This window comes from Macrobrachium rosenbergii, chromosome 42, assembly GCF_040412425.1.
Source record: "Macrobrachium rosenbergii isolate ZJJX-2024 chromosome 42, ASM4041242v1, whole genome shotgun sequence".
Taxonomy (NCBI): Eukaryota; Metazoa; Arthropoda; class Malacostraca; order Decapoda; family Palaemonidae; genus Macrobrachium; species Macrobrachium rosenbergii.
Window position 1 is genome coordinate 35963088 of NC_089782.1, and position 11095 is coordinate 35974182.

General features: G+C 37.2%; 1 protein-coding gene across 2 annotated transcripts; it reads left to right on the forward strand.

The window, feature by feature from the left end:
- The first annotated feature begins 198 nt into the window (after positions 1 to 198).
- LOC136828261 (gastrula zinc finger protein XlCGF7.1-like) lies at positions 199 to 10152 on the forward strand. 2 transcript variants are annotated; one of them, XM_067086123.1, is made up of 4 exons: positions 199 to 462; positions 3266 to 3387; positions 7676 to 7771; positions 8244 to 10152. In XM_067086123.1, the coding sequence occupies exon 4, from the start codon at positions 8294 to 8296 to the stop codon at positions 9278 to 9280; it is 987 nt and encodes a 328-aa protein (XP_066942224.1). In that variant the 5' UTR covers positions 199 to 462; positions 3266 to 3387; positions 7676 to 7771; positions 8244 to 8293; the 3' UTR covers positions 9281 to 10152. The 2 variants fall into 2 exon arrangements, with proteins under 2 accessions (XP_066942224.1, XP_066942223.1); XM_067086122.1 differs by having other exon boundaries at positions 7676 to 10152.
- Positions 10153 to 11095: the final 943 nt, after the last annotated feature.

Consider the following 11095-nt stretch of genomic DNA (forward strand, 5'->3'; position numbering starts at 1 on the left):
AAGAGAGTATTAAGGCAAAAACACCAGATAAAGGCGAATTAATAGCTTAAACATTACTTTAAATAAATCCTTTCTAGAGAGAAAAATTAAAATAGGAAAGAATTTATAGAAATATATATTTTACAACAGAAAAACTAAACACGAAAGGATAACCAAGAAAGGCTCAGGGAGCCGTTTCATAGTTTAACATCTATAATTACTACTACAACTACTACTACCTTCATTGACAGCAGGTGCAGCAGCTGTAGCTCGTTAAACGCTTGTCAGAGGTTAAAGTCAGTGTTTTACGTGTTATCGTTGGAAGAAGCGAACTGCCACATCGTAATTTAATTGACGTGACAGCCTTTTTTTTTGAATTCTGAAAGTAGGCCGGAAGAAAGTCACAGAAACTTTCGAAATCTGAAAGCAGGCTGGACGAAAACCTATGGCCCAGGCCACCATCGAATGGTCAAAATGATTTTGGTAAGTGAATTGGAGACGGCCGCGTTTAAGATATTATTAATTTTTTTTTTTTGACTAAAAGCTGATTTTAATTTTGTATTCCAGGCATTTATAGGCCCAGGCTTGGCGTAACTTAGCTCAAGCCAGGCTTATATAGGCTTATTTAATTTAAGGTTTTCCGGCTTCGCCCCACCGGAGGAGCTGTTTAGGACCCGCTAATCCATTTTGGTATTATTTCACCAAATCATTATTGCTTTTTGAACCTGAAAATATTATTTTCCTGTTTATTAATGTGTTCTTTGGACGTTTCTGACGTTCGTTTCGTTAGTGTATGAGTATTTTATAGATAGGCCTAGGCCTAGTGGACCCCCCCCCAACCTTTAGACTATATCCTACAATTTGGGGGACCACAGAGGGAAAGGTGGGTGCAATACAAGGACCCTAATCCCACTGACAGTTTTCATTCAGAATAAGCCAAGATTATGTGTTGTTTTCGATATAACATCATGCATTAGAGTAAGGACCTCATAGGCTACCCTAAGGTAAGGTAGGCCTAGGTTAGGTTAGGTATGGCTGGTTAGGTTGTTTGATAACGGCACGGACATCGGAAACATTCAGGGCACATGTTGAAACATGGGAAAAGATATTTTGAGGCCTTCATTAAAGTGCGCTTGGCGCTCTAAGGACCCTATGGCATAGCCTAATTGTCAAATCCACACTGTCAGCCCGTAGGCCTGCGGTCCTGGTCGTTCCGGCCTTAAGTCATTTAGGCCATAATATCCAAAACGATGAAAGACCTTATGTTTATGGTACTTACCGTCATTATTTTATGTTTTACGTACATCCCCAAGGAGCTGGTGCTAAACACGGCGCCCGTTTTGCATGCAAATGACTTACGGCCGAAACGACCCGAACTCAAGGCCCAACACTCGGAGAATAAGAAAGTCTTCAGACAGTTATTGAAAGGCTTTTTATTTTTAGTCCTACTGATATCAAGTGGGAGCTTATTGTGCAGTCTTAGGCCTGCAGATTTGAAGCTCCAAAACCAACATCTGAAGTGCATCAGCTGTAATAACTTAAAACCGACTGTGTAGCTAGGCCTAGGCTAGTCGTGTGATGACTCCGTACGTTGACTGAAGTACAGTACGCATAGCTAGGCCTATTCTTTGAAGTATTTCGGACATCCAGACTTGGTAGCTCAGTGAGCCTTCACACAGATTTCAAACATTATTGTAGGTTTTACAGGTCCCGTGCAGCTCAGATAACATGGGGTAGGCCTAGTCCTATTCTGAGGTGCAATGTCATCTACTGATCTTGCCACTAGATTGGATTATCCCTTATGAATACAGTTAGCCATGGTATTGTTAGCCAAATCTACACAAGTTGACTTACACTTTTGAACGCAAATATAAATTATAATCATTTTGATAGTTTTTGGTGTGATTTTGATCGATTTGATGAATTTGAGGTAAATATACAGTAGTTTCATATGCCATTTTCATGTATCACTAACCAGTTATTTTGGCCTAGGCTACTAACCCCCAGCTTAACAGTAGATTGAAGCCATATTTCAATGGGGATGCATTCTATTGATTGTTCCCTTAAACTATCCTTGTTAAAGTTCACCATGTCATGACCTGACGAGGGTGGCTTTGCCTTCAGGACTCCCCAACCTTGTGGGAATCTTACAACAGCCTGTACAGGTTTCGTTCTATCTCTAGTTTAGCCTAGGCAACGTGCATAGTAAGACGACATGTTATACTATTACCGAATTTGACATTCATTTCTGCTGAGTGACCAACTCCTAAGACTTTGGACACATCCCCCAAATGTAGACAGTAATGAGGGACCACCATGGAAAACTAGGACTGTAGGTAGGGGAAAATGAAAAATAGCAAAATAAAGAGATGACTCCTAACCTAACCTTCCCTAACTTAGGCTAATGTTGGCTGCTGGGTCCTGTGTAATCAGGGACATTGTAAAGCTTTTGTAAAAGATTTTGTTTTAGAAGAAAAATGTCTTGCGACTGACCAAAATTGACATTATTCACACAAGTTTAATTTGATCTTATTATGGGTTGAAAAGTAACCAATACTGTATTGGTATTGTAAGTAACATTGTTTTGTGAGATTGCCTACATTTATTTTTTTCATATAAGAATACAGCACAAATCTTCATTCTGTATTTATGCAGGAATATACTTTGTTGACACCTTGTTTAGTTGTTGGAGAATACTCTTCTGCTTGAATAAACTATCTCATGTTCTTGGCTGTTGTTGATTCAGGATGGCTCTATTGTGTTGCTGTGATTATGGAACTTGACGTTTGCTGTGAAGCTTTATTGTTATTTCCACATTCATGTTTTTTAGAGATAATTTATCATGTTATTTTAGATGTGGTTGTTCTATAATTTAAGGATACTAGAACAGCATGATGAGAATACAAACCTTCATCTTTTACATAGGAGTATTCCTGGCTACAGACGGAAATGGTTGTTTAAGCTTAGTGACAAAGTACTGTAGTTAACTGTGGAAGGTAGGTTAGTAGGCAAGATACCATCCATCTATCTGTCAGCAATCCCCCACTTTGCCATTGGCTGTCATCATGACTGATTTGTGCTGTTGAACCTATGTACATCTTTTGTTGATGGCAGATTGTGTATACTGTGTGTTATTATAACTAGGAACACACTCGAGAATGGCTACTGTTCAGGAAATGTAAAAGATGTGGTTGAACAGTGTAGGTGTGTTGAGTGGATAGCATGCATGTAGTCACTTTATGTCACCCTATGCTGTGGATTATCATTGATTTTGTTCTTTTTGCAGGTGTGTTGTTTGGTGTGTGAATCTTTCCTGCAAGGGGTATAATTGCTGGCCCCCTTCACATTGGAAGAGATATGGGACGAAGAGGAAGAAGGTCAAAAAGCAGTCACCCATGTCCTCTGAAGGTAATACACTTCCCTTGGCACTTAATTATTTTGGTACTTCTACACTAATTATTTTGGTCTTTATAATTATTTACTGGTCTGTGTTTTTATCTTTAATGAGAAACATGTTCTACTTTTTGCTAGATTTATTTTTCAGACAGAACTCTGTAGCTAAGGGCCCTATCGGCTTCTTCATGCCTATTCTAGGATGAATAAGAAATTATAGAAGCCATTGTTTCCCCTGCTGTTTCACATGACTGGGACAATGGCACCTCCAGGTTGAGAGGGGACTCTGCTAATTAGTTTTAAAAGGCAATCCTCCCACTGTAGTAGTAAATCTATACAAAAGATGATGGTTTGCATGGTTATAGGAACAAATGGGTTACCTACAGGTTAAGTGGGCTGTATCCTTCCATTCATATGCCCACCACCAATTAACCTGTGTTTCCAAGCCATGTACTGAGAGCACTACTTTGTAAAACATTCTGGTTTGTATATCAAGAAAAAATATAATTCATCTTTTAAAATTTGGTATGTTGGCATCATGTGGTACATAAGCTTTTGCTTCAAGGGCAAACCCTCCTGGAAATTGAGGGCTTCTTCTGACTGACCTTCATTCTCTGTTAGGGTGCAGAGGGAGGGTTGGTACTGGAATGAGTTAACTAAATTAGTACTGCATTATTCATAGGGAACTTACTTTCCTCTAGATATAAGAATGGTGATGTAATGAGCATTGACTTAAGCATATTAAATTTTGCTCTCAACTATAAGTTAGACACATTTTCCAAGTAAATTTCTCTATAGGGAGAAGTTTAAGTGGACAAATGTCATTAATACTTGTTTGTTCTTGTGAGAATACATACCGTTGTCTTTTATATTTGATGTAAAGTGGTCTGGTTGTTGAAGCTTAATAACTAGGTTGTGCAGTGGGTGAGTTGTTGGAGTACCCAGCCACTCACTTGTTTGCATACCCTCACTTTTACTTTGGGCGCCATAATGTCAACACGTCTTTGCCACCGCTGTGCTGCTGTGTGACTCTTTGACCTGAGATTGTTTGGATCTCTGTCTTCACCCAGTTTACAATATTTGTATATTGTTTGGGTTTGTTTGATTGTTCGTAGGGTAGAAGATAAGAGCAAACAATGTGAACAGCTTTAATGTTCTGGGGATAGTGTGTGTGCATGTGTCCACTTTACTCCACTCATGAATATCAATCCTCATTCTTTTTGTACTTTTTTCAGGGCCCAGGTTTGTTTGAGGGATCTTCATTGCAAGGAGTGTGAGAAGTAGTCACCTTCTCTGTAGCAGAAGTTTGTATCAAAATGAAGGAAGTCCAAGAAGACGGTTGGTCTTGTCGTAAGGTATTGCATCTCCCTTCACGCCAGTACCTCTGATTGGTTCTGGATCTGCTTGGACATTTACTTCTCTTGAGGCTGTTTCTCTTTGATCTCTACCTACTTTATGGTCCAGCATTACCTGTCCTACTCTGTGGATAATCCTACTCAGCTCTCTGTTATTGATGATTTATATTTGCTATTGGTGGGCCCTGTCTGTACTCTCACCAGTCAGCTTCTAGTGCCTGTCATACCTGCTTTTGTCAAACCAGACCAGATCCAGGATTTTCATCAGACTCCCAGGAGTTAGTGAAGGCTGTCTGATTGCCTTAGATTCTCTCTTAGAACTTTTGACTTGTGTCAAAGGCTCCTCATTTACTGTTCTTGCTGCTGTCTAGATTCTTGCTTTAGCAAGGAGCTCTTCTTCTGCTGGTGATTTCATGGTTATTTTACTTGTATTCCTGCCTCAACGGTGACCTCTACTGCAGAGATGGAACCGAGCAAGAGGCATCTTAACCTTCTCTTCATCATTTTGAAAAATGATGGGCAACTACAGTCATTTCTTAGTGCAGAGGGTAACAGGAAGCTAGAGACAGGTTATCAACCTCTCCCTGTTGAAAGAATTGTTTTGTCACACTCATTTCATGATGGGAATTCAAAATTTTTTGTAGGCTTCCTTCAGGGGCCACTTCATGCTTTCTGTAAACCTTAAGGATGTGTATCTTCAAATACTGATCCATCTGGGACAAGTACCACTGCTTTATTTATGTTGGGATGCTCAGTTCAGCAAGCTCTTTGAGGTACTGGCACCGTTCCTTTTTCAGCTGGAATAGTTAGCTTGAGCTTAGCTTTGGAAGGTTGCTCTCAGTCACGTACTGTACCTGGAGAAGCTGTGGCCTCCTGGGTGACTCCACTGGCTTTTGCTTCATTGGTATTTGATGAAACAGTAGTTTCCTGTTATGGATATGCTACATATCCTGTCTTTAACATTAGGAGGTGAGGGACAACCTTGTATGGTGAAAGGACACTAGAATCCTCTTTGTGGAGCTTCTGAGGAATCGCCTGCACTGGAAGTGCTTCTGTTTACAGATCCATTGAAGGGAGGGAAGATGATGATAAAAATGGATAAAAGTAAAACACAGGAAACTATATGTAGATGAATGAAAATTGAAACTGAAATATGGCAATCCTAAACAGTTCGAGAAGTTTAAAAGTTACTGGAACTTATAATCACTTTAACCAGACCACTGAGCAACACAGAGATGAATTAATGTAACAACCAGTTGGTTACCTAGCAGGGACCTACAGCCCAATGTGAATAGTCACATGCTGAATTTCTGTCACCTCTTATTCTTCATTGACCACATGTTCTTTTTATTCTGCAGTTTGATTGATATGCCTGCAGATTCAATAGTCACAAACCTGCCTCATATATTCTTTTTATTCTGGGTTTTGTGAAAATATATTTATGATAAAGCAACGTAAATTTGTTATCAGTGATGATACCTGTGATTTTGATTTATGCAATGCAACCATTTTATGTTGTTGAAATATATGTCCAGCTAATTACTGTTAGTTTAAGAGAAACCAATGTTAGCTTTATTTTAGTTATATTAAATAAAGCTTTTCTTTAACACATTAAAGACAATTCACTTTTGTAGCAGCTCCATCTTCTCCACATATAAATCTAGCATGTTGATGGGTTAATGTGGTATACTGCATCATTTACAAATAGGACGTTACTCATATTTACTCTAAAATTGGTGGTGTAAATTTTTAGTTTTCTAACACATAGAGTAAAATAATTAAAGCAATATAACTTAAGATTGTGTTCATTAAGACATAGGAGTACAAACTGTATTGGTTCTGTTGGTTATGGAAACAGACAAGACTGAATTATTTTCACCTCTAAATTCACTAATGGATAAGTCATGTTTAAACATTTTTGTCAGTATAGAGTACCTTAACTCATTTAGGGAAAAACCAGTTGTAAATAAAATCTTATGAAATATAATTTTGGATGTTGCAGACCACTTTAAAGTTATCCTGTGTAATAGTCTTAGCTTTAATAAGTCTTTATAGCTGAAAGTATACCAGGTCAGTAAATGTTATGATGCTCTTAATAGTGAGATTTTCAAAATATTCATGATTGTTACAGTGAACACAAATTTATAGTTTATCATCTTTGATGTTTTGCTAAGTAATATGGCTGGTGTCATGCCTTGGAAGCTTTTAACTTTTTTTGTCATCTATCATAGCATGATAACCACTTTTCCTTCATCAGTTGGAGTTAATGTCATTCTTGAAATAGCTACAATTAACAGTACAAATTAGGGTTTCAGGGAGATGTAATACTACACTTCTGAAATAGTCATTCAAGTTGTTTGCCAAATTATGTCCTTCAATGCTTCCTTCATCAGTAGTAAACTTTGTTAGCATTGTCTTACCAAGCTGTTTTTAGTTTTTTCATAATTATATCTGAAATTAATAGTATATGGTAAGTTTTTATGTACCTTTGCTATTTACTGGAAGCCTTAGGAAGGGAAGGTGTTAGCCAGTTCAGTCAGAATTTGCTGTGTGGTAGAAATTTCCGAAGTGTGTTAATTGCACTTACTTCTGGTTGGAGCATCAATGAAATAAAAGGTTTGTATTTATGGAACATTGAAATTTATTCAAGGAGTACTTTTCATTCCTTAAAGATGACTCACTCTTATGCTAATGATATTGCTGTTATCCTGAAAAGGAAAATATATTTTATTGTTCTGTCAAGGCTGTTTTACTTTTGTGTATGGCACAACTTTGAACTAGATGCGAATGTTTTGTTGTATTTTTCTACAGAGCAATGTTGGTTAACCTGAGATTATGGGTTAAAAACTTTAGATGTAGATAATGTGATTTTGGTCTGGTTTTTTCCTGCACAGATATGCTTTATATCACACCGTGATTTGTAGTTAAGTTGCATTTTCTACTTTCAGAGTTTTACTCCCAAAAGAGTGAATGTCAAATTCTGGCTGAAGTGGTATGGAACTTCGTCGAAGGTTCTGGATTTTTAAAATCTTTTTATTAAGAAGGTATGCATATATGGGAAAGAAGTGTAAATGCAAATTACCATTGCCATCTTTGTAGTTTGAGATAGTGAATTACTGTACAATTAATTTAAAACTTTCATGGTGAAACTCAGTTTTTAATTCTGTTAGATTTATGTCAGAGGCAATGAAGTGATGTTGTACTCATAGAAATTGCAGTCATTGTATTTCATTTGCAATGCATTCTGTTTGTATGGTTTAATTTTTGAATATATAATTCTTACCCATTTAATATTCTTAAAGTTATTGAATGCCGTCATTTTTGCATGCTATCTTTTCCCTAACATGCAAGTTTAAAATTTGATTTGATGTTATATGACGCTGTTTGTGTAAGAGACTACTTAGGATAAAGGACTGCCTTATGGTAGGAATTTTTCTTAAAAAGTAGCACTCCTCTCTGTAAGAAAATGAGAACTGGCCAATACAAACAGATGCATTAGTTTGTTTTCATTTATAGATTAGGGATGCAATGAAAAGATCACATGATTTAAGGACAGAAAAGCTACAATGAATCCAGAACACTTCTTAGAATTTCCTCTAAAAAAGGAAATTGAAGAGACATCACTACCCTCTCAAATCACTTGTAAAATTGAGGATTTGGATGGTTGCAGTACACCAGACAACGATGGCTCTCTGTCACTGGATCCAACTTTAGAAGTCAAGATAAAACCAGAATTATACGATCCGAACACCAGTAAAAAAGAAGTGGGTGAGGAAGGAAGCGTGCATGTGTGGACGGGTATCCAAGATGAAGGTGATGTGGATTTTGAATCCTGCAAGAAACAGAAAGGAAGGCTTAAAAAACGGCAGAAAATCCAGAAGGAAAAGGAAAGATTTTTATCCATTGTAAACGGAGAAAATCTTTCACAGGAGGAGGTTCTTGAGAATCGTGTAGTAATCCATTCCGAAGAGCAGCTCGTGAACAGTGAGTTGGGAAAATCTTGTCACGAAAGTAATGTAAGGACTCGCGTGTTAAGTCAACCTGGAGAGAAGCCATTCAAGTGTGAGAACTGTGGAAAGAAGTTCGGTCAGAAATATACGCTAAAAAATCACATGCTAATTCATACTGGGGAGAAGCCATTCAGGTGCAGTGACTGTGGGAAAGGATTCTCTCAGAAAATTCACCTTGCAAATCATGTGAGAATTCACACTGGAGAAAAGCCGTTTGTCTGCAGTAATTGCGGGAAAGCGTATGCTCAGAAAATTCAGCTTACCGATCATATGAGAATACACTCGGGAGAGAAACCATTTAGGTGTAATGAGTGTGGGAAAGCGTTTTCAAGGAAAAGTTTTCTTAGGAGACATATGAATAGTCATGCCGGAGTGAAGTCTTTCAGTTGCCCTGATTGCGAGAGAGCGTTTTCTCAGAAGATCCATCTCACAAAACATTTGAGGATTCACACTGGAGAAAAACCGTTCAAGTGCAGTGAGTGCGGAAAAACCTTTTCTCGGAAATATTCTCTCAAGAGTCACTTGAAGTGTCATAATAGATAGGTTGTGGTAAAGCATATTGTTGGGAAAATCAGCTTAAAAATCATTTGAGGGTTCATGGTGGTAGACCTTTCCGTTCCAAAAATCACAGGAGAGGATTTTCGCTTAAAAGTATTCTTATAACTCGTATGAAGTCACTCATCTGCTTTGGATGTGGTGACTCCTTATTGCAAATCCACATTAAAATCTTGTTAGGTATTGCACCAGAAAGAATTTATTTAGATGTAGTGAACATTAAAAATATTTATTTTAAAAATGATGGGATTCACACTTGAGATTAGCCTTTTGGTTGCATTGAATGTCGGAAAGTCTGTCCCTTTTAGATGCAGGATATGAGGGGAAAGTCTTTTCCTATTAGAATGGTCATACAAAACATGTGATATCTCACAGTTCCTGTGAGAATTTACCTAGAGAATGTAGTTTTGACTATAAAAAGGAAAGGGCTAGTGTCAAAAAATTTAAACTGGGAGCTAAGAAAGGTAACCCCCATTCTTAAGTCTAAAGGCATGTCTTGTAGAAAACATCTGAGCTCACACTGGAGGTGGAAAATATCTAAAAAAGTATCAAAATTGTTATTGTATAATGGCAGTAAATCTGTTTTGAAATTTCCTTATTCATACCTCTCAGTGGTGTGCATTGATGCCAAACAAATTAATAGGAAGCCATTTACAAGGAATGCCCTGACTGGAGAGGGGTATTGTTTAAATGGATACATTTCAAAAGTCACACAAGTCTTGAGGACAGGAGACAATGAAACCGTTCACTTTTGTGGAGAAAGGATAGTATGCATATGGAAAACATATTTCCAAGTTAATATTGAGGAATTCCCTCTACATCTCTCACTTGACATTTTTTTAATAAAATAGTTAACATTATTCGTGTTCCATTATTTCCCTTTAGAGAATTTCGTTGTTGAAGCTATGTGATGGACAATGTCCTGATTATTTTTGTCTCATTTGTTGACCTTCAGGTCATCAGTGCTATAAAGTGTTGACAATGTTTCCTGTGATTTTTTATTTATTTTATGAGAATATCTGATTTTTTGTAGAACAATGTATACTATATCTTGACTGTATTGATAAATTACTTGTATATCATTGGTATGAAATGTTTTTAATGTTTATCTTATGTGATTTTTTTTTTTTACAAATAATCTGTTTCATTTTCCATTTATATGCCAATCTTAGATAAAACCATGGAACTACATTGAACACTAAGAATAGCACTCGTGTTAGCTGATTTAAGTGTCTTGATTTTACCTTGCCTTGGCTTGAGCTGGTATGATGGCAGCACAAAGGATAACCCAGTGTTTTTATGTAAACAGAACAGGGGAGCCTTAGCAGCACTGGCCGCAGGTATATCAGTTAGGATGCCTGCTGTTGCAGTTGAATCACTCTGATTTGAATTTTGGATGATCGTAAGGCTAAGGTGCTATTGGTGGACGCATGCATGTTGGGACTGTGTGGTGTAGAACAGCAATAACTGACTGTTGAATGAATATCTCTGGTTGGACAGTGGCTACCTGGTCTTGGGCAAAACATTTTCTGAGACATTTCGTTTACTTTAAAAAGTTCTTTAAAGCATTGTAACATTGTTATCTGTAGTAGTCAGGAATGTATCATTAAAAATGGTGTGAATCTATTTTTGTGTAATAACTATTATTAAAGATTGAGTGTTCATATATATTACAATAATTGCATGTATTTATTATCTGGTGCTTTCTATCTGTTCTCACCATTAACACCTGTCAGTTTGCTCTACAAACTGTGCTTGCTTTTCATCATTTGTAAAATATGGAAAAATAATTATCATCATCTA